We start from the raw sequence: 24,952 nt of genomic DNA, 5'->3' as shown, positions 1-24,952 counted from the left end.
TCCTTGTCAATCATGCTCGTCACGCTTTAAGAGCCACTGTGCCATCTGGTGGTCGTCAAACAAGCCTGCAAATAAGCTAGTCCACCCAGAAGGACTTGTAGAAAACCTCATTTATTTACATAATTACATTTTTGGATTTACATGGCATAGGATCGTCCAAAAAAAACAAAAAACAAACAGCACCCATGTGCATACTGGGGTGGGTTTAGTCGCTATAAGACGCACAGGTGGCTTGTGGGAACAGATGCAATCACATTTTCCCATGAATAGCAAGTGTCAGCTCTTCAACAGGCTCTCCACGATGAATGACGCTGTGATGATGTGCAATCATAACACACACAGCTGCCTCCATTAATCCCCACAGTTTTGACCTAAACACATTCAGTATCAACAAGAAAGCAGCAACCTAGAAATGAAGGTAAGCATTGATGCATTTTGTTTTTTCAGAAAGAAGCTTGAAAAGAATGTGGGCTCCACAGTCAAATATTTAATGATGCACAATTTGGAGTTAGGGGAGTGCAGGGGCGGAGCGATGTGGTGGCCGGCCAACCTTAGTCATTCATCAACCACGCCCACGTTGTGGGGATTTTATTATTTTTTTTAAGTCGTTTTCACATGGATGAAGTACTATAGGATCCCTTGATACTCTGCGACCAAGCTGTGTATTTAAAGAATAAACGTGATGCGGTTTCACAAAATCGGCTTCATATCTTTGGAAATGAAAATTGAGATTTAAATATTCTGATGCTACATTTCTCGTTTAAATTACAGTTGACCCCCGCCATACGAAATTAATCCGTTCCGTAGTTGGGATTGTAAGGCGAAATCGTCGTGATGGCGGGCAATAGAAACTTATGCTAATTAGCTAATACCCCTTGTAAAAACATCAACATTTGATATACATATTAAAAATTAGTAACAAAATAGAATAGTAAGTGCTACTTATATATAATCTACATGTATATCATTAAATAACATCATAAATAAAAATATATAAAGGAAAAACTACATTTTATTTACTTTTGAAGTGACGTGACTTGAGCTAGTTCCGGACAAGTTTCCTCGCAAGGGTAGCCTAGCCTAGCTTTCTTCGTATTTCTTGATTATCTCCAGTTTTGTGTCCATACTAATCATCTTCTTGCTTCTCCCTTTAAAATCACTAGCAGTCTTGGGACCCATTGCGAACCAAACACGTTTAAATGGCACATTTATTCTTCAATGTTGCGCAATGTCTACTTATCCCTTGTTTTCCTAAAGTTGCATTATTGTTTTACCTTTTTGACTGCTAGGAAATGGCTGTTTTTTTAAAGATCCCAAAATGGACATTTCTGTTGAAAATGTGTATTTTCGTCAATAACTCAAAACCCATCCCCACGCCTTAAACCTGGTTTTATGAAACCGCATCACAAATATATAAATGATCCAAACGCAAACTGTAGAAGAATCTGATTTACTAACTTGAATGCAAGAGACAAGGTAGAACTTAAGTGGCTAGCTGAGTGCTACATGTAGCAAACGGGGACGGAGGATTGTCAATAACGCTCTCTCGAAATACAGATCTGACTGAGTTTTTTCATCCACATTTATCGTCCATGCGTCCTTAACCAGAGGTCAGTTGATGATGCCGGCAAATGTGTTGACAGGAAGAGGAAGTGCTTTGCTCATGTATTTGCTCAGTCCAGCATCCTTGTTGTTTTCGCCCGGGTTCAATTTGGACATCATGTTTTTTTGGACGCAGTATCCAGGATCAAGGCAGGGAACGATTTCAATGCTGCAACACAAAAACATTTGACATTCCGGGATTTACACATTTATTCGCATACTGCTGGGATATAAACAGACACAAGCAATACTGAGAGGGTATGCACACTACTTTTAACATTCAATGCCAGGGACGTAGTTTCACGTTTTTTTTTTAAGTGTCCGGACATACAATCCCAGATACTCAAGTATCAATTTAATACTTACTGTAAGTACTGTATCTGGAAATTGATGTCCTTATTGTACTTTATCTATTTAATACTTAAGAATTTGGGATTTACTGTCCGGACTCATAAAAAACGTGAAAAGACGTCCCTGGCATTGAATGAGTTACAGTAACATGTCTAAAATAGGCCTAGTATTTTTATCTCCACAAGGGATTCAACTCCCGGGTAACAATTATTTTAATAATCAATCAATCAACCTATTGATTATTACCTTGAATAATCGATGAATCAGATTTTTAAATACATTTTTTTCCATCTTTGCATTAAAAAACAGGTTATTTATTTGGAACTGTAAATGTTTTAGGGCTGTAGCTATCACATATCTTTGGTATTTGGATATAACATTTACAGTACATTTGGATCAAATATTGAGGGTTCAGATGAAAAATAAATGTAAAACAGACGTACACGTTTTCACTTAATTTTAACGACAAACTTTTATATATTTTCTTTTTTTTTTTTTTTTACTTAAATGTAAACTGTGCTTAGCAGCACACTACTTTACTCCACAAATCTATCCCCATAAATTTCAATCTATGAGTTGAATTTTCCACCTAAAAGCACATTTGAGTCAGCACGGTTTGTTAAAAAGTGATCAGTATGAACAGCAACTGTCGGCAGCACACTACTTTCCACTCTTTCCTCCAAGTCTCTCCACATAAGTTTTGTTGTAAAAGACGCATTTGCCGACTGAATCAGCATATTTGAGTTAGCACAATTTGTTAAAAAGTGATCAGTAAGAACAGCAACTCTGTCAGGCTGTCAGCACCAAAGTGTGCAGTCATGTACGTCTATCGCGCCAGCCTATATGGAGCATATAGCTTGCTAGCTAACGGCTATTTTATGCTATGTGCAGCTACAGTATAACAGAGCCCGAATCACTGGTAAACACAATCAATGTCAGCATAATAAAGAAGTTTGCTCGCACCCAGAATTGACAATTGAACGTCAATTTAGAATGTTGTCCTGTTTGTTTGCTAACTTAACAGTTCAAACCAAAGACGAGATTTCTAGCCAGGTAAAATTAGTCGAAAAATGCCCTCCATGACACACAGGACATTTGTACGCAAGTAACTATAAGACAGTAATATGCCATTTTATTAGACAGCGCTCATGTGTTGAACTTGAAATAGACATACAGGCTTCCCTTGTGTAGGCACAACATATACAAACATTTCTTTGTTCCTCTCAGAGTCAAGCTCCTTGACAACCAGGAATATATATGAAGGGTCTGTATATAGAAATAAATACGTATACAATGTACTTTGTGGTGGTTCCGTTAGGACTGGGTGATTCCGCAAATTTTGAATTGAATTTAGTCTTTGCTTTCCAACCATCAGTTAGGGTATAATTTAGGAGAAAAATGAAATATACCACACAGCACAACCGGTGTGTACAAAATGCGTTGCAATCATACCTCTGCACATCATTGTAGATCCTTTGACAGTCTCTGTCTAATGTAACTCGGAGTGCGGACTGAGTCTCCAGTGAACACATCTTAAAGTCGTTGCATCTGATTTTGAACTCCTGGAAATTATAAACAAAAGTTGTTAGTCATAATATACAAGAACATTGCAGCGGGGGAAAAAAAGCATGAAGGAAACATACCGCATTGTTGTTTTTAGCTTTTGCTGGCCATTCTTTCAAAGTCAGTGTCAAGCAGTTGAGATCTACAGAGAGAATGAAACTCATATTAAACAACATCATTTTCATAATATTTTCATAAGAAAAACAGAAAAGGACCAAACCTTCTTTTGCACTTGAGGGAATTGCACTGATATAAGCGCCTGTCGTCCTCATGGGCAGGCCTCTGTCAGTATCGCGGCCACTTAGTGTCACCTAAACAATTCAACAAATTAACTATGTAAAAAAGAAAAAAAACATTACAACGGCGTAGAAAAAAAAACAAAAAAACGTACCTTTTTGTAACTGATGCACACAAGAGCTCCACATACATCAGCCACACTTTTCTTCTGCTTCTCTATTTGAGGGACGAGTTATGCTTTTAATCAGCATTCACGATTTTTGAAGAAGTGGGAAAAGTTGATTGTGTCTGGAGAATAAACTTACCCCTCATGGGCTCTGAAGAGTGTCTGAGATCAGGAACGCCCACCTCTAAATGCGTGACAAAGACATCCTCCACTGGCTCCTTGCTTGTCTTTGTAAATGTAAGCTAATTAAAAGAAGAAGAAAAAAAAAGCAAAAGCAGATTTTTACAAATTTCCTATTTTGATAAAACATAAAAAGATACGCTCTATCTTCACGACACTATTTTTTATGACATCTTGCGGTTTCTAAAAAAAAAAAAAGTCAAATTAGACTTGAAACAAAACTAGGAGAATACTTTAAGACACAGTGCAATATCTAATCAGAAAATCAAAGTAGATTTGAAACAAAACTAGGAGAATACCTTGACAAAGTAGATGTTAAAGTAGACCGGCTGCTGGCCCATTCGCGCGTAGTAGGAAATGACATCACACACAAATGGCTCCTTTGGCCTTGATGGGTTTGTTTGGTGCTACAAAAAAAAAAAAAAAAGTGCTTACTTGTGGTAAGTAACGCTATATTCTTGTAAACATTGTTTTTTTTTAGTACTTTTGAGAGGGCAGCATAGTGACATATTTTGTTCCTTTTGTTCCAGTTTGTTAAAAAAAATACTTAAAATATATATATTTTTTAATTTTAGTGTGTTAATCTTTTTTTTTTTTTTTTTTTTTTACCATTTTAGCCATTTTGGGGATCATGCAGCCCAAACTGCTGATGTTGCAGTTGTACCATGGATCCACTATGCTCAAATAAGACCCAAGCGTGCATGGACTCTGTTTGAACTGATGGTTCTCCTACAAGACAAAAACCATCAGCATTAGGCAATAGTTGAGTTGTTGAGTAAAAAGTGTGCGTGTATTTAAAAACAACAAAAAAAAAAAAAAAACGGCCGGCGGTGTGCTGGCGGGAGGATGTTGCCTCACCTTGTCAGAGGAGGTGGTGGTTGGCACTTCGGCAACAGGGACGTAGTAAAATTGCAGGTTGACTTTCATGGTGAGAAATATTCTCCGTGCTTCCCTTTTCCTGTAATGGAAGGCGAGATGGATGAGAAACCCAAACAAAATTCCTGCCAGACAATGACGTTCTCGACAGAGGGCCAATTAAAGGGTATTTTTAGTGTTCCAGTGAGTCATGGACAAAATTGTCAAGGGACACTATTGCTGGAAAGGTTTATTTGGTTACTTTCTCTTGGTATCTACAATACTGTCAAATATAGCTATTAGCGGTGTCAGGCAAAATTCTTTTTTTTTTTATCCAAAAATCACTGAGGTAAGCCATAACATATAATCACAAATCATAATCTCAGCTAATCGAATCATGTTTTCAAAAGAATACAAATATTGAGCTATCAAATCTCTCATTGCTGATTTTTTTCCTAAATCTTACCAAAGAAGAATTGTCAAAAAAAATTCTAGATTTAGCTTTGCCTATTAGCACCACTGTGAAGATAAATTGTGCGAGGTGTTTTGCCTTGAGATACAACACCAAAGATGAAAAACTCATATGGAGTTTCAATTTGGCTTTGTATAGTCAGAACTGTTTTAAATTTAGCCAATAAGAGTTAACCTGCCACAGGAAGTACAATAAAACTGATAAAAATGTATTTAATGACTTAAACATTTTAAATTAATGATCTTCAAAGTTTACACTTTGAATTTAGTTAGCTATCTAAATAGATAGATAGATAGATAGATAGATAGATAGATAGACAGATAGATAGACAGAAAGATAGATTTAAAATAGGATACATTTCTAGCTAGCAAGCTAGCTAGCTAGCTAGAGAGCTTTAAAATAGGATAAATATCTAGCTAGCTAGCTAGATATAGCTAAACATAGATAGACAGACAGACACACACACACACACACACACACACACACAGATAGATAGATAGATAGATAGATAGATAGATAGATAGATAGATAGATAGATAGATAGATAGATAGATAGATAGATAGATAGATAGATAGATAGATAGATAGATAGATAGATAGATAGATAGATAGATAGATAGATAGATAGATTTAAAATAGGATAAATATCTAGCTAGCTAGCTAGGGATAGATATATTGTAGATTTAAAATAGGATAAATATCTAGCTAGATAGAGATAGCCAGACAGACAGACAGACAGACAGACAGACAGACAGACAGACAGACAGACAGACAGATAGATAGATAGATAGATAGATAGATAGATAGATAGATAGATAGATAGATAGATAGATAGATAGATAGATAGATAGATAGATAGATAGATAGATAGATAGATAGATAGATAGATAGATAGATAGAGATAGAGATAGAGATAGAGATAGAGATAGAGATAGACAGATAGATAGATAGATAGATAGATAGATAGATAGATAGATAGATAGATAGATAGATAGATAGATAGATAGATAGATAGATAGAACCCCTCACCTTAAGCAGTAGTAGGCTTTAGCCAGGCGACCGACTACGCCGTCACCACCCATGACGACAACCCTGGCGGTAAAAAGCCTCTGCTGTCCGCCGAAAGGGGTCTGCGTTAGATTGCTTCCTGCTCGCCTCTGCAGCGCGACCTCTCTTCCTTCTCCCCTGCTCCCCAGCCCTCTGCCGTGACCCTCCAAAGTGTCCTGCATCAGCGCCACGCTGTCCTTCGCCGTGGGTTTCACTTTCATGCCTCCACGTCGGGACAACCTGAGCGACTCTTGCTCGCTGTGAGAGACAAAGATAAGATTTTTCCCCAACATCCAAGATTCAATCCCTAAAATGGGACCTAAAATGGTACCTTTTGTAAAGATTTACCTCTTGCTGGGCTCCCATGACGCACTCACGCCGGCCGAATCGAGCAAAGCGTCCCCGCCGTGGGGCAAGTCTCTTTCAATGCCGCTGTCGTTGGACATGACAGAGAAGCGGGTCTTGTCGGGTGGCATCAGGTCACCGGGCGAGTCGCCCAGATCGGGGTCCTCGTGTTCCGGGCTGAGAGAGAAGTGCTCTGACGAAGAGCTGGATCGGAGCCACTTGGCCACCTCCCGCCCTGGACGTTTTCATACGTGGGATAAAATGTGTAACATTCATCATCTCTGGTAGGAAAAATGAGTCACCTTTGGGCACTGCTTATACATGTGAGCCTCAGCCTTTGAAAGCTTACATCTCATTTTTCAGTGCTTGATCACACCAAGGATCATATGCACAGCATATATTACCAACGGCAATGTGTTAAGCACTGAAAATGTATCCAAGGATAAAACCATTTTTAACCAAATACACTTCAGGAATTACGCCTGAAGGTTTCCGGACTTTGTGGCTGTCGAATAGAGTCATGTGGTGAAAGTGTGTCATGCGTTTTTTTTAGTGCTTGTACTGCTGACAGAGAAAATTTCGGTTTCATTCGTTCTCGTAATTAATGGCACAATGCGTTTGAACGCAAGGGTGCGGTTTGTGACGATATATGGGAACAAAAAACACCCCTGATATGGAGTCTGGTTTTGGACGAGACCAGGGGTGGTCAAATCCCATCCTCGTAAACCATAATCAAGCCTGTTTCACTTTAACCGACACACCTGATTCAAATGATTAGCTCATCACGCTTCACATATTCATTATAACGACCCTGATCAGACAACTAATTTATTAGTAACAAAATTATAAGATGCGGGCATTTTAAAAGTGGACGATGGGCCACAAATGGTTGGACACCATAGTTTTAATACTGCTTCATGTTCCAATTGATTTGTTCTTAATTTGAAAAGAGTACTGTTCTTGACTCGACACAAAATAATTTCATTATTCCTTCCTGTTTTTCTCGTTGCTTTGATTAACTGACTTTTAAATGTCAAAATGTCAGTTTTTATTTTGAAAAAAAGGGATCAACATAATTGAGGGCAACTAGAGGAAACGTTAAAACATATTTTGACCCTGTTAGTGAATTCAGTTCAGCTGACTGGTCTGAACAACTTCCTGGAGACCACCCACAGTAAGCAGGGCCACTCACAGATGTCCAGTTCCTCCGTCCACAGGTGGAAGCTCATCTCGGGGTTAGGAAGAGGGCAGTCAAAGAGTGATCCAACGGAAGCAGCTTCTACACGCAGACACACATTGCGAGGAAGAGGAAAAGACCAAAAGTGTCACAATGACACTAAAAAAAAAAACAAAAAAAAAAAACTGTTTTCTCACAGCCGAGACGACAACAGTGTAGTTGATGAGTTAGTGAAATGGCAACAGCGGAAATATATTCCCAAGTATTGTTTTTTTCTTTTTCTTTTAACTTTGACATTAAACATGGGGTCAAAAGTTTGTTGTCAGCTGTACTGCACGTCAGGGATTTTGATGACATTAAAAACATGTCAATCGACAACTGCTGAACAGCAGAAACTCCAGTGAACATATTTGCAGTTCAGCATTTGCAAGCAGTAAAATTACTGCATGTACAATGTGCCATTAAGTGGAATCTTGGAGTTGTTGTTAGGCCAAATTGATAGTGTTGTTTTTTAGGCTTCTTTTGAGATGTCCTCTTTTGCTGTATGCCATTCAATGTGTGCCATCAACATGAATCTGAAAGCATGTTTCCATTTCCTTCCTTATGCAACTACTAAAAAACTGTCTATTTTGCAAAAAGAAAATGACAATAAGTCATTTAGTCTAGTATGCCGGCCAATCTGTTTATGTTGAATCATTTTCCTCAGTAGTCTTTTTTTTTTTTTTTTTTTTTAACGTGGATTCTTGACTGTGCAGTATGCTAAACAAACTGCATCGCACACAGAACAGCCACATTTTACGAAGTTCCCCTCGGCTCTTTCACGGGTCCCTTCAATTAATGAATTGTTCATTTTACTCATCAGCTAAATCTCATCGAGTGGTCATCCTAAGCAAATATTGCACATAAAGTATGGCTGAATGATTACAAGCCTGTCCCCGTACACATACTTGCCTTATCATATTAGCAGAATCTTCATTTTTGTTCTGCTTTATGATTAAAAAGAACACTAAGGCTCTTCAAGTGGACATCACACTTACTGGATTAGTTACGCTCTTTTTTTTTTTTTTTTACTTGAACCCCCTTTTTTGCGGTACAGTGTTCCCTTATTCACTTATCGTGGGATTTTTACAGTCCTCATTGACCGTGAAAAATGGAGCAACACCGTGTACCCTGATAGTGCTCTGAAAAAGGCAAACTTTGCAGCAGCCGCTCCAAGGCTCTGGAGTCTGCCGTTGTCTATTAGATCCGCGAAGTGCTGTCTTATCTGTGTTTCAGCTTGTTCCTGTGTTTTATGTCTTTTTATGTTTCTATTTATCTGCTGAGGGTAGTAAACAGAATAAGAATTTCAATGTGTAATATTACTATGCATATGACAATAAAACTGTTGAATCTCTGATTTGACTTGGCTTGAACAAGTTGGGTAAGTCGACTTCAAAAATAGGTAAACTAAAGATATATGCGGCGCTCCATTAAAACCAGTGTTGCAATCGTGGTAAGGGCAGAAGTCTCACATTTTTTGAGTCATTTGCAAGTCTGACAAAAATAATGTAATTCAATTATGAAAAAGTAAAAAAGGCATCCCGCATTAGAACTTTGAAAAAATACAAACAAACAGACAAAAACACATATGCAAAGACCATCTTGACATTCTGCTCCCATTACTTGTTTTGGTGCACCACCTAGTGGTTGAATGGCTAAAAAACACTTACTAATCTACTAGTCTGCGGTCTTTCCTTAAAGACAATATTAGCACACGGAGCTTCCCAAAATAAAGGAAATAACTTCCCCAAAAACCACTAAGATTGTATTAATTGAGAATATAACTTGTCATTAAGAACAATCTGTAGTGTTTCGTTTGTAGGTGTTCAAATTTAAACCAGTAGGAGGCAGGCAAGCATGACCCATGATCAGTCTGCTAATCAATAAAAAGGAGAAGAGGCAGAAGAAAAAAAAAGTAAAAAAGAAAAAAGAGAAGTGGAAGAAGAACATGAAGAAGTTATTGATTCATGTTTACTCATGAAATCTTGTGAAGCATCGTTTAAGGACACTATTAAAAATGTAACTTACGTATGACTTACTTACATATTTATTCAGTGTTTGATTTTTGATCTTAAAAAGCGAGCACGCTAAAGCTAATTGCAATTGCTAGCCGGTTAGCATAGGCATAGCATAATTTTAAAAAAATGGAAGGGGCGATCACTTGCTGAAATTACGCGAAAATTAATACATTTACTGAAGTTTTAATAGTGATAGCTCTCTACCCCATGAATTGTAAGTGAAGTTTGAGACGCCTGCTTTGAACTCAATGCCTCATGCATGTCGCAGACCGAATTCGTTGCATCTGCAAAACAGACAAAAAGAGCTTTTGTGCTGTGGTGTTTTTCCTACCCGAGTTCACGCCTGTGACAATGTCGCCGTGCAGCTGCTGAAGATGGCCCTTTAGCGCACCCGCCACCCTGCCGCAACCCTCTTCCACACACCGCTCGGCTGTCGCCATCACATCCTGAAAATGAGGCTCTACGTCTATATCCTGTTCCAAAACACAGAAACACACACGGTTTAGTACACACAGGAAGATAAATATATCCAGGTTAGGTATTAATAGCAAAGAGGGGAAAGATCTCAAGTGGGTGTGTATGTCTAAGCCCTGTGTGTGTGTCCGCGCGTGTTCCGATGAAGTGTTATATTAGGCCCGGCGCCAATGGGGAGCAAAACTTCAGAGAGGATGTTTTATTTGACACGTACATACGATAACGGGTTGGGGATTTTTCTTTTTGATTCAGAAATCCAAATAAACACTGTTCAGTAAATACATTTAACTCAAGATAACTCAAGATGAATTCAGTGGTTTTCAGCCTTTTTTTCAATAATGAAATTCCCCTGTGAAATATTTTTTTTGCCAACTAATACCTAACAGGAACAAAGCTTTTCTGGAAATAAAAAAAAACATGTAAGACAGAGTACTGTGCCATCTGTGAATGATTTATGAAACATTGAAACAACATTTGTGGAAGTATCTCTTTGTGTTTTTTTTGTCAGCAATTCTAGTACAATCAATCATTTGTTTTATTTCTGGATCGTGCTAGATATTTACATCATTAATGACAAATACTTAACAAAATAAACAACATAAAAAGTTCTGCAATTTGGTCACTATATCGCAGCCTAGTTATAAATTGCCCAATGTTCCAATTAATTTGCTCTTAATTTGAAAAGAAAACGCGCTAGATAGTGTAACATCTGTTTTATTTTTGGCTTAAACATTGAGTCACTAATGACAATTTGCATCTGTATAAAACTTATCGAGACAAAATATAAAATGTTCTGCAAAGTGGTCACAATATCACAGTCCAGTTATAAGTTGCTTCATGTGCCAATTAATTTGCTCTTAATTTGAAAAGAAACCTCGATAGATGGTTTAACATCTGTTTTATTTTTAGTTTAACAATTGTATCACTAATGACAATGCACATCCGAATAAAACTTAATTAAAATAAGAACAGGCATCTTTGGAATTTCAGCCTCCCAACAATAAAAATCTACAGACCTCCATGGAAACAGACTCATACTATTTGTATTCAACCAAAATAAAACATCTAATTCTAAATTGGAAAATAAATGTAACATTTGTTTTTTTTTTTTTTTCTGCAATGCCGCAGACAAAACCTGTAACGGAATCTTAAATTACTTCACTGTCACTTTGATCAAATGTCCAATTTTTGAATAATGGTATGAAAATTAAAAGAGTTTTTAACCCGATTTAATAATCAACAAAATAACTGACAGATGAACTGATTTTTAATTGAATCGCCAGTCGCAGCCCAATGAGCATCACAGTTGTTTCACTGACTTTTAAGGTCTTAGCCAAAATGGGTCCATGGCACTGTTCTCCTAAAGCGGCCTGGATGGAGTGTTGGACCACGCTGCGCATGTGATCTGATCGACTTGAAGCAGACGCTGCCTCAATGTCAGCCATTACAACTTGTGCCAGAGAGCCAGAAAAGACCTCTGGATCCGCCACAACAAAAATCCTACGATAAATCACACACAATCTTTATGAACACTTTGCATACCAATGCATGTAAAGAGTTAGAATTCATATCATACCTCTCTTGAAAGGGATAATGCTCATTCTTTAGTCCCTGCTCTGCTACCACCATCCTCTGATATAAAAGTCCTGCAGAAAAGATTAGAATTAATTCACAGTACAACTTCAGGCTAAAAGCTTTGTCTGGCTTCTGAACTTAAAGATTGATAAATACCTGGAACGGAGCGCTCCATTTTTATTCTCCTGGTGTAGCTGAGCCCAACGGTGCAGTAGGGTTGAGGGTAGGTCAGCAGCCGCTTACAGAAGTCATAAACACGCTTATACAACTCATCTGGGATGAAGGCTGTCTGGGATATGGATGAACACGTTAACTGGCTGGGATCAATGAAATTGTTCTGCTGAGACCCAGCCTATTCACGTGTCTACTCACGTGACCGTTTTGTCTCAGAAAGACGGAAAAGTTCATTACATCGTACCCAAACATACCATTTGTCATTGCGGTTCAAGTTTAGCCTACCACATCAATGCAAAGCACCCAGCTGGGAGTGCAACCACAGCTAACGATAGCAACAAACATATTAATAAAACGAGCTATATCAAGTCTCAAATGGGGCAAGGCTAAAAGCATACAACTGTATCTGTAAGAAAATAAATGACTTAAAGTGACAATATGTAAGATTTAGACCGCTGAATAGATTAAATTATTATACATTTCAAAAACTTGCAAATAAATGTGTTCTTAACGTTCTTATGTTATAAATACAATCGTGGGTGAAGTTATCATTAAATTATATTACATGGGGGGTGGCACTCCTCCGGAGGCCCCCTTGTCTGCTATACTTACGCACAGCCAGGGGAGGAGTGTGTAATGCTGCATTTACCGTAATGCCCCTAAAGCTCCCATGGGTGCATGTGAAAAATCACACATACTCCCTTTAAGACTCTTTTTCTTGTTGAACAGTATATCAAACTTTTGATCTGCCTGAATAACACAATGTATCTACATTTAAAATGAAACTCTAGTCGATGGTTTTTCTCAGATTTATATGGGCAAGAATAATTAAATGAGAATAATTAAATATATTGATTCCAAATCTAAATTAATTAATTAATGGGAAATAAAGAATAAAAAAAAATAAACAACTGTACCTGAATGATGGCATACATGAGCGTGTGGAGCAAGGGAATGATGTATTCAAGACTGTTCCACCTCTCCGCCTTCAGACAAAAACAAAACATCTTCAGTTGGAATTTTTCTTGGGCGAGATGAGATTTCGAAAATGTGAATGAGAGCGGAAAGCCATCAATCACCTTCTCCAGCTCTTTTATCAGAACCCACAGTAGAGACAAGCTGTTGACGGGATTGTTCTGGACCTTCTTGTGTAACGTCCATCTTAACATTCCTACGCAGACACACGCGGTTAAACACACCAACTCGCTAAAAGTGTCATAATCTTGTATGACGGTGTTAAATTCAAATAAAAGATGACTAATGGCTGACCACTTGCTGATGCTGAAGCGTTACGAAAAATTATCAGCTTAATGTTCAGCATTAAAAGACTGACTAAAAATGAATGGGACCTTTGTTGAGACAGTCTGGGGACTGGCGGATGTCTGTCTCTCTCGGCAGCACAGCCTGGACGCTGCGGTACAGTTCCCGCTCTGGAATTGTCGGGAAGCGGCCGGCTGGCGATAAAGTGCAGGGATCAGATTAGTTCTAAATTATAAAAATACAGTCAACTTTGCACAAAGTCCCTAATGAAACACTCAGCATTCTTTCTGTTGAATTCTGGTGCAGTATATCTCTTTCAGCGCCATGGATGAGAATTGTCGTTCTTTGAAATAGTAATAATAATAAATAAATAAATAAATATATATATATATATATATATATATATATATATATATATATATATATATATATATATATATATATATATATATATATGGCGAACAATCTAAACCAATGTTAATTAGCTAATGCGTGTAAAACCCCAGGTAAAAACATCAAAATTGTATATACATATCAAAAATTGGAATCAAAATAGTATATTAAGTGCTGCATATTTACAGTATAATATACATGCATAAAATGCAATAACATTGTAAATAAAAAATATAGAAAGTATTTATTTACCTTGGAGTGACGCTTGTTATGGCCATATTCCCTAGTAAGGGTAGCCTAGGCTAGGCTAGTTTAGCTTTCTTTGTATTTCTTGATTATCTCCAGCTTCATTTCCATATCAATCATCTTCTTACTTCTCTCTTTAACATCACTAACAATCTTAGGACTCATGGATAACTAATTCAAGTTTGAATTAAGCACTAAAATGCATAATAAATATGATATTGAAAGCACTCTTGACATGAGATCAAGTCTTTGGGCAGCCATCTTTTATGACCAATAGCAGACAGGTATTATAGTCACGTGTTGCAGCGGAGACAGTTTGATGCCAACAGAAAATAAGAGCAATTACCTAAAAACGCATAAAGAGGGAGGCAAAATTACAAACACAACCAACCCAACAGGTCATGACAGCTGTTGTTAATCGTAAAGCGGGATAAATGCCTTAAGGCGGGGATGAAAAAACTCAGTATTCCACATCGTAATGTGAAAAAAAATGAAAGAAACCCAGGTTCCACTGTATAAACAAAATGAGCACTGCAGTGATAACTGTGACCATTGGTTGGCAGTGTTTCCACACCTAAAACATAGCTGTTACCTACATGCAATTCAAACTAAGGAATGGAAATCAAACTTTCATATGATGCCACCCATATTTACACATACATAGCGCACAATATACTCTTGGCCTTGAAAAATGATTGAAAATCCGAAATATACTTTTCGGCAACGCTTGGCACTAAAAGCAACATCTGTTTTGTTACCAGAGCTCCTTGGTTGTGACCAACGAGCTTTTAAAATTTCACAAATGTAAAGTAGCAATTAAATGACCTCCGCATGAGCTACATCCCTTTTATCAAGTTCCGACTTTCCTCTCAGAGAACTTCCAAATACTTAAGAGCATAATGTGTGAGACTTACCTTTTGACTCCATGTTGAAGAACGCGCCCGTGTTATCCCAAAGGGCCTGGCAGCTCATGGCTCACGCACATTATGTGTCTGGAAAGAAGCGTCGCAAAGATGACACTTAAACAGAAATTTCCGCACACAGTGTGACAAAGTCATTGTCAAACAGAAAGTAACACACAGACACTCACAGAGCTGACTGAGTGGGTAAAGGCGTTATAAGTCATTTCTGGTTGATGACACGCATGACAGCATTACTTCATTATTTATTAGAAAGCGTTCCCTTAAAAAAACATATACTCAAATCATGTACTGCGAAGAAATGATTTTAAAGAAACAAAATGAAGGCCATTGTTAAGGTTATAGTATATTAATTGCCCTGGGAAGCATTTCATATTAATATTATAAAAGAGACTACTAGCATGATATCTACTGCACTGTATGCAGAGCAACTTCACAAAATTATTTGTTGATTAAATAATGATATTTAAGGCAAAAAAAAAGGTCTGACAATAAGTCCTCCTTGGCAGTAGTTGGCGCTACACAGTGACAGATCAACATGAGTGAGTAATCAACTGTGTCAGAAAGAAAGGCCTTTGTTCACAATTTTTTTTGTCCTATTGTTAAATGACATTCCATATATCAAATGAACAAGAGGTATTGATACTCAGTATGCTTGTGCAGGTATCTTTTGACAAAAAGAGGTATCGACAGCTCTAGCGAGGTGCATATTTAATCTTTCTTTAAATTTTGATTTTATCTCATTGAATCAAAAAGTGATAATATCAGGACAAAAGGTATACTTTTTCATATAAGTAAATAAATAGATATATACAGTGCCTGGGACAGAAGGTCCATTTCCCTTAAAAGATACGTAAGTCAAGTCAAGTCAACTCACGTAAAAAAAAAAAAAAAAAAAAAAAACATCTTTGTGAGTGAATGAGTTAATATATGCTGTATTATTGTGAATTTAGCGCAGTGGTTCTCAAATGGGCATACCAGGACCACTAGGAAGTTCATGCAGACATCGGCAAATCTAATTTAATGCTTTCTAATGACATGACGGGAATAGTCCATTTTTCTTTTCAAATCGAGACCAAATTAACCGGAACATGAGGTAACCAACTGCAAACTTATTTTATAGTGACGCTTTTGCAAAAAGCTGTATGCCTTTTGTTATGTTTTATACAGATGTACATTAGTGACACAATTTTCCGGCGATCTATCTTCTGGACTTGCAGACCGAAATATGCTTAGAGATAGAGCTGCAACATCTATTTTGTTTAAATCCAAAAATTATGGGATGCTTGGTGAAAAAAAGGAATATTTCACAGGCTGTACATCAATTGAAAAACACACATCGATTTTCTTCTTGATGGACCTCCAAATACGAATTCCGTCATAAGAACGGTATTATAGTTAAATTTTAATTTGAAACATTGCTTAATATTTCAGTTGCATTTTGATTACATAAATCTCCGGAAAAATCATGTTTTCAGAATTTGGATCACCCCTCTTTGGTGTCGCGAGTCTGGACAGCAGAATACGCCGTAAAAAAAGGTAAAAATGACAAACCTACCACGCAGATGTGACTTGACCTTGCAGGTGCACACACGTCCTTTTTGTGAGAAAAGTGCTCCAGGCTGAGGAGAGAGAGGATGGGGCGAGAGAGAGAGTGTGAAAGAGGTTGGTTGGGGTTACAAGAGGTCGCATACAGTTTGTATATGTGCAAGTGTTACCAAACTCATTTTGGTTTGCGCTTGTATTAGTTTGTGTATGCGTTTTCTAGTACACCTAAAATAAGTTAACTGTCAGTTTTTCGAAACTGGATTTCGTTTTGTTTTGATACGCGACAAAATAACAAACCCACACAAAGCCAAAACAACTACTGTTGTAAGTCATTTTCCTCCGTCAAATCACGTCGCGTCACATGGCTCGTTTCCTGTCGTGGTGAGCCTCTTCCACGTATGTCTTTCTATCTTGAGTGTGTACTGCCTGTTTGGAGATAAATATATTCACTTGTGTCCTCCGCCATGAAATCTTTCCTCTGTGACAAAGAGATCCATTACCTCCCCCTCATCAGGTTTCAGTGATGCTGCCATTTCCAAGTCATCTTGAACTACTCGTAACCCATTTTTAAATGCTTGAAAAGCAGCAATACGCAGAGGTTGTGTTGATTCACAGGCCTCGAGTGCGCATTGCAAGGGTTTAGTGTGCTGGATTTAGGCTTGATCCCAGTAAGAAAAAGCAGCGGCCAATTGCCAGCGCTGCCTCAGCAGCTCAACACTGACCACAAGTTTGCGCCTCCCTCTTGACTCCCTCAGTGGCTCTTTTGATTTCACTCACCCTCGCATGCTTCCAGTTCACCATTTCATGCAATTGGTTATGTAACTTTTGTCCTGGTCTGTCTTTTTAGAAAATGGGCCATATCGAAAAACAACAACAGTTAACCCAGAACCAAACAACTCGATCCACAGGAATTCACATGAGGTCAGTCTGATTTAGGGCAGGGCAAAATGGCTCAAAAGTAAAAGTCATTCTGGACGATAATGATTTTAATCCATCCGTTTTCCATTGTCGCTTATCCTCAGAAAGGTCACCGACTTGCTGGGGCCTATCCTAGCTGTCTACGGGCAGTAGGTTTACCCTTAACTGGTTGCCAGCCAATCGGAGGGAACAAAGAGACGAACAACCATTCACACACCCAATCACGCCCAAGGACAATTTAGAGCGCCCAATACACTATCATGCCTGTTTTTGAAGTGTGGGAGGAAGCCGGAGTGCCCAGAGAGAACCCATACGGGCACGGGGAGAACATGCAAACTTCACACCGGGCGGCCGAAGCAAGCTGAAATTGAATTCGGGACTCTGAACTGCGAGGCAGACATGCTAACCACTCCTCCACTGCGCTGTGATTTTAATCTGTTTTAATTAAAAAAAAAATTAAAGCTTTTGGTTTATCCATTCAACCATCCATTTGCCAGAGCTGCTAAGCCAAAATTCAACAAATAGAATGTTAAAAAAAAGCACAGAATATCACTAGAAAATCCAAGTTAAGAAAACAAAGTTGCAAGCATAGTCCCAATTTTACAATAAAGCACATTAACTAGAATAAAGCAATATAATAAGGAGAAACTTCTAATTCCTGAAGACTGACTGTGAAATTGTGTAATTTTCCTGTAGAAAAATTTTAGAAGAATGTCATATCATGAAAAAAAAGGGATATGCATGCTAATAGTAACAACTGGCATTGTTATACTACGAATAGGTAATGTTAAAAGGTAATTGCTGATTGTAATTTATTGATGTTGACTCAAGTACATTTCCATAGTTCTTCATGCATATACTGAAGCAAAATATAAACCATGCCTTGACATGTTTATTCTCACTCATATATGCAAAATAGGCATTTGTGTGCAAAGCTGCAATCTAACCACTAACCCCACGTGTATACTTGAGAGCTTGCGCTCTGCAAAAACTGACACGTATACACATCCTCTGTCTAAATGAGTGGGCAGATGACGAGGAGGAGGACAAAGAGGAGGACGAAAAACATCTATAAATAGATTCCATGGGGTGAAGCAAAACAATAAAAAAAAGATGATGAGGACTTGATTAGCTAAATGAGACCATTTTTGTCCGCTTTTCTACTCTGTCAACTAAGTTTGAAACGGTCACAAGAAATACAGTTTTAGTCACAATGTCCCACTTGTTTGGCTACACAAGCCGTTTACCTCGGCAAAATGAGCTCATGTTGTGCTAATAACTACCAAGGGTGGAAAACTGGGCACATGCTACATATACACTGTATCCGGAAAATATTCATAGACTTTTTTTTCTCTTCAGTGCGATGTCACTTTTTTTTTTTTACGAAGAAGTACAGACCTGTCCTTTTGGAAGGTTCTACTTTCTCCACAGAGGAATGCTGGAGGTCTAACAGAGTGACCATAGGGTTCTTGGTCACCCCACTGACGAATGCTAAGTTCACACCAAACGCGAACGAGGCGAAAAAGCGGACAGTTTTGTATTGTACTCAAATCGAGAAGGAGCGTCGGGCGACGCCGACGACTTCTCTGACGCGATGCGAAACCGATAGCGACAGCATGAGGCCTTGCTTCCCTGATGGCTCAATTTAGATGGCCACCCAGTTCTAGGGAAGAGTCCTAGCGGTTCCAAACATCTTCCGTTTACGAATAAATCGAGGCCACTGTACTCTTGAGAACTTCCCGTATTCTTCCCCAGATTTGTGCCTCAAGACGATCCTATCTCTTGGGTCCACCAACCTGTGGGCCTGGAAGGGGGCTCCTCCCACCTGTGGTCCCTGCTTAAGGTTTCTGATTTTCCCCAAATTGGGGTTTTTGAGATTTTCCTTCGCCTTCTGGGAGCTTTGACAGGGGATGCTGTTGTGTACCGTACACCAAAAAGTATGACTTCTTTTTTCGAAAGAAATCCCGACATGACTTCTTTTCATCTGTGAAGCCCTTTGAGACTTTGGTGATTCAGGGCTATACAAAAAAAAAATTGATTGATTGATTGATTGATGATTCTTTTGACTCGGTTTGGTGTTTGTGCTCTGACATGCCCAGTCAAAAGTAGGGTCTTACATAGACAGGGGTGTGCCGTTCCAAAACATGTCTAATCAACTGAGTTTACCACAGGTGGCATTCAATTAAACGGTGAAACATATCAGTGGAAAAAGGATGAACCTAGCTCTATTTTGAGGTTCATGACAAAGGCTGTGAATACAGATGTGAGGTCTTCGATTTTTAATAAATTCAGAGTGTACCCAAAAAAAAGAATCACTGTCATAATAGGGTATTGTGTGTACAGTAGAATATTTATCACAATTTTGGAATGAGGCTGTAAGATGACAAAATGTGGAAAAATTGAAGCGCTGTGATGAACTGTATGACATATTTTGAATTTAGTAAAAGGGAAAAAAGTTAAGTAAATCGTGGATGAAAGCAATTTGTCTCATAATCCTGAAGGATTAAGCACACGAGTCCCACCATTAGTGATGAAATCCGCAGCTAATTAAAACCCACCCAAGGAGCTTTCTAATTGGAGATATCTGCTGAAAATAGCAGCAAAGCACTTTTTTTATTCTTACACACTCAAAAAACTAGGGCCTGAATAAGGAAATTCCCCTCAATTCAACATTGATTGACCTATGGAAGCAACTACAATTCCGCCCTGGAAACTCTGCCTAGCAACAGAAAAACACGCAATGTGGCTGAGAAAATGTCACTCAGTTCATATGACTTATATTGTTGACTAATACAGCAAATGGCTGAGGACAAATCCAGGGTGTACCCCGCCTCATGCCTTCAAGTCAGCGTCCCCACTCGTTTTCTTCTCTTCCCGGACTATTTAAGATAAAATGATGAATTTCCTGCTCTGGATGCGATGCCACTTGCCCACAGCCGCCGAGGGGTTGCCATACGTGTGGCCACGGTCGAACAAAGCAGGGAACAATGCGACCCACTAGAAAACAAGAGCGCTCGTTTCCGTTTTGGCGAGCTAAAGACGCCTCGGAAAACAGGAAGTAGCTGACAGCAATGCGTGGAAGTAAGATCGCAGAGCGAGAGATTGCTTTTGCTGGAGTGGAAATCCCCAACTGAGGATTGCGTTGGAAGATAGCCTCGTACTGTACGTGAATACCAATGGACGTGTGAGTGCGTCGGCAGGTGTGTGAGTGGGAATGTGTGAGAACTGGGTCAAATATAAATTTGGGCGACAATTTAGGCTACTGTCAATTGACAATTTAGATTCAAGATTCAAGTCTAAAATCTGAATCAAATCAAATCATGAGGCCAAGATTCTCACCTCGTATGTATACCGTATTTTTTGGACTATAAGCCACAACTTTTTTCTCATGATTTGAACCCTGCGTTATATAATCCAGTGTGGCTTATTTGTGTTTTTTGTTTTTGTTTTGCTAGCCACCAGGAGACAATCCACCAGTCAAGCAAATGCGTGTATCTGTTCAAGGCGTCTATTTATGGAACAACTATGAACTAGAACTGAAAAGATGTGAATCAATGGCTGTGTTTAAAAAGAGATTTAAAATCTAAAAATCTAAATTTATTAAGATCTTGTATAAATGTTTGTGACGTGCAAATTTGACAGTATACAGTATATATGATTGTATTTATATATTTATGATTTACAAATGATTTATTTATTTATGGATTCATGATTGTATATATGAATTGCAATGTGTTTATATACAATAGTCACTGAAATAATCAATGAACAAAACAAAGGGAGACAGAAGAAGACGCTATGGAACGATTTTTTTTGAGTTTGAGCTATTTAACTTTGCTGTTGTCTGTTGGTGTTGCGTTGAAAATATCCATCCATCCATTTTCAATAAATATGTTGGTGCTGTTCAATTTAGGATGTTGCTGTAAGCATGCAATTAAAAAAAAAAGTCAATTTTTTTGCATAAATATCATAAATATTTGATATTACGACCTGCGGCTCATAGTCCATTGTGAACCCTGATAAAAACATTTTGTTGGCTCAATTTTCTTAGCTGCCGCTTATATACCTTATAGCTTATAGCCTGGAAATTTTTGGTTAATTAGAGTTTGATTGATGGATGGATGGACGGAAAATGGAAATGTATTATTCCTAAGGGAAATTCCAAATTTGAGATTCCAAATGTCAACAGTTGCAGTGTGGTCTCATCTAGAACACTGAGTGCACTTTAATGCTTGACGTTTTATTCCCCCAAGTCATTTTGTGAAGGCGCCTTGTCAAGTGATTAAGTGGTCATCTGACTGACTGTTTGAAGAATCATGAGCGTGGTCAGAGCCCACAACAACAAAAAGACTAGACACAAAATACTACACACACATCCACAAAAAAAACCCACAATACTCATTGTTGTTTAGCCTGGATCATTTCTGTTCTAAGCAGTCCTTAGGATAATTTACATACCATATTTTCAACACGATAAATCGCACCTTCAATAAATCACCAATTTTAAAATTGTTTTCATATATAAGGTGCATAACATTATAAGGCGCACAGAGTAGAAGCTACAGTGGTGGCAGAGGTTGCGTTATGCATCCACTAGATGGAGCTGCACTTAAGTGAATGTCAACAAATCAATTAGATAAGTCAGTTAGACTTTTACATCAGAAATTAAGAACAAAGAAGAACGGGGAAAAAAATACCTCTTGATTACACTTTTGGGTGCTTCTTTTAGTGCGGAAAACACGGTAACTGTCTTACTTTTGAAGAAGTGCATCTGTTTAATTCAGAATTTTTTTTCTCGTGGTGTCCACAAGTGCAACTGTGACTCCGTAACCACAGAACAGTTGGGTGACCGTCTGCCAACATTTTCAGACGCACAAAAACAAAATAGAGCCATTGTTTCGCTGCAAGAAGCTTTGCCTAGAAAAGGCTGTGTACCATATTTAGAAAGGTCACAATCAGGATGTTACACAAATGGTTGCGATTTGACACCAAAATTTCAAACAGTCCCTCAAGCTGTTCCTGCACTGTTCTTGTTTCTTCCTGTGCTCACCACATGCAAAGCATGGGACAGCCCAAAAACAATGCAAGTGCAACTGCATTTGGCATTGGTTGCTAGGCGACAAATCAGGTAGTAGCCTGTTGTACAATAGCGTTGTAGATCGTACCCATCTGAAATTTAATTGAAATTAAAAACTAAAGAAATCTTAGTCAATAAAACACTTGAAGGGCATTGTGGTAAAACATGCATTCGCTGTAGTTGGTCTCAATGATCGAGTACAATAAATGTATTTGTTGGAGCGTGTGTTTTGTGTTACATAACTGAGGTTAACTTCCTCATCATGTGAATCTGCACAAACCTCAGTAATCACATTAAAACCATTCAATGGCTAAGGGCTTTACGAGTACCATCGATAACGCTCGTATCGTTTTCCGTCTGCGCCTGGGGGGGCGCTTTGGTCTATAGTTGAAATCTGTTGTCAGATTTTTTTTTTTTTTTAATCACGATTTGAAAGATAGCCTCTAAGAGTTTGTAGCTTTATTTAGCCAACGGTTTCAGTGAAGGATCCCCGGCAAATAAACAACAGCAGGCATGCCCCTCCAAACCAACAGGAAGCTGAACAATAAAACAAGAGGAAATACTGCTGTGGTTTTAGATTTTAAGAGACACAACAGAGCACAGAGAAGGGGTGGGGGGATGGGGGGGGGTGTTCCAATCAGATCTGGCTCTTTTATCAAAACGTCTTTATTATCTCAGAAGGGAAAAACATATAAACAAACACCCATTGGGGCTTCCTGTGTAATGTAAGTTTTTGAAAAAAGGATTTTCAACTTTTTCACCCCTAGGACCAAAATTGGAGACATTGCTCCACCCTATTTTTTTTTTAAACGGCTCATTTTGTTGAAGGATGTGAAGAGCTGGCACCTATCCCAATTCACATCCAGTGAAAAAAATGACCACAGGTCACATTTTAACCACAGTGTACAAAATGTAACTGGCATTTCACATTCATATTCATGTGATCAAGTAAGGCTGTCCAAGGAATATTTAAAAAATATATTCTATTGATTATTTCATCTGCTATTTGAACAATCAGATACAATTTACTTTGCATTGTATATTGCAAATTCCCTTTTTCCCATGAATACTGTTTTATTAACCAGCTATTGTTGATTATTTGGTATTGTTTAGCGATTTAAAACAACTAAAAGAGGAATTTATGTTATACTCAACATTTTGGAAATTTCAGTCACTGGTTTAGGGTTTTCCATAGAAAAAGGCGTTTGCAATTTACTAATCGGTGGGATAATCGGTCTGCATACGTGAACAATTTAAGAAATCAAACCAGAGAAAAAATACAATTTACAGGCTAAAATCAGATGATTTAAATATCTTTAAGGTAAAAAAAAAAAAAAACAGTTCTAAATGATTACACAAGTATTAGAAAAGTTGTTGATAAATTTGATAATCAATACATTGACACTTAATCGAGACAATATTTCACTTCTACTATCAAGTGGGAATTGATCGACCTATCAAACTTTATTTAATAAACTTTACTTAATTCTAAATCCTATCCATTGTGAAATTATACTTGCAGTGCAATGTGATTTTTTATTTATTTATTTTTTATTGCCGACATGTTTCAATCAATTTCAATTAAAAAAAAAAATCACCATTGGTCACAATACACTTTACAACATGATAAAAATATTGATGTCAATGACTTCAGTCAGCTTCATCAAAACATACTCTTTTCGCCTGTTGGTATCGATAATTTGCTTCTTATTTAAGAAAAAATGTAGTTATCGATATAATCTGATATCAATCACAATCGGATATTCCCTGAGACCAACGACCTGCATATCTCATTAATATCGTATTACACATCACAAATGGCAACATTTGAGATAGTGCAGTTGATGATGTGGGACTTTGTTGAGCAAACTTAAACGGAGATGTAGTTAAAAGTAGCAGCACGACAGAAATCCTCGACTTGTGTTACATTACACAAATGACGCACACGAACGCGCTGAGAGATTTAACACCTGCTCGCCTGACTCATTCAAACTTCCCCAGAGCAGCTGGAGCACAAAACACACCCTTACATATCCAAACATGTTAAATGTAACTTATTAAAAAGTAATAATAATAAACTTACCCTGGTTGGAGTGAAGACGACGGCGGCCGTCAATTTTAACTTAGCGGCTACATTTTCTCTCAGCAAGCAGTTGGGGAAGTTTGACCACGCCCATCTAGACAGCCAACCAATAGAGAGGCGGGTAGAAATCATACCTCCCACAACCAATGAGCGTCAGAGAATCAGCGCTACTCTGACAATTTGTTTTATTTATATTTTATACATAAAAAACCCAATGAAGGAAACGATTAAA

General features: G+C 38.0%; 1 protein-coding gene across 1 annotated transcript; it reads right to left on the bottom strand.

Moving 5' to 3' along the window:
* Positions 1–92: 92 nt before the first annotated feature.
* On the bottom strand, positions 93–24,765 carry pik3r6 (phosphoinositide-3-kinase regulatory subunit 6). Its single transcript, XM_088418767.1, has 22 exons — positions 24,721–24,765; positions 16,653–16,716; positions 15,089–15,166; positions 13,625–13,729; positions 13,355–13,446; positions 13,193–13,261; positions 12,258–12,390; positions 12,103–12,172; positions 11,846–12,026; positions 10,384–10,525; positions 8,011–8,097; positions 6,822–7,053; positions 6,456–6,731; positions 4,958–5,057; positions 4,709–4,828; positions 4,399–4,506; positions 4,059–4,161; positions 3,908–3,969; positions 3,737–3,827; positions 3,597–3,658; positions 3,406–3,515; positions 93–1,771 (listed from the first exon to the last, which is right to left on the bottom strand). Exons 3-22 carry the CDS (start codon positions 15,144–15,146, stop codon positions 1,612–1,614), a joined length of 2,361 nt encoding a protein of 786 aa, XP_088274893.1. The 5' UTR covers positions 15,147–15,166; positions 16,653–16,716; positions 24,721–24,765; the 3' UTR covers positions 93–1,611.
* Between the last annotated feature and the right edge of the window lie 187 nt (positions 24,766–24,952).

Source organism: Hippichthys cyanospilos, chromosome 7, assembly GCF_059441005.1.
Source record: "Hippichthys cyanospilos isolate Australia breed blue-spotted pipefish chromosome 7, RoL_Hcya_1.0, whole genome shotgun sequence".
Lineage (NCBI taxonomy): Eukaryota > Metazoa > Chordata > Actinopteri > Syngnathiformes > Syngnathidae > Hippichthys > Hippichthys cyanospilos.
This window is presented reverse-complemented; position numbering and strand designations above follow the sequence as displayed.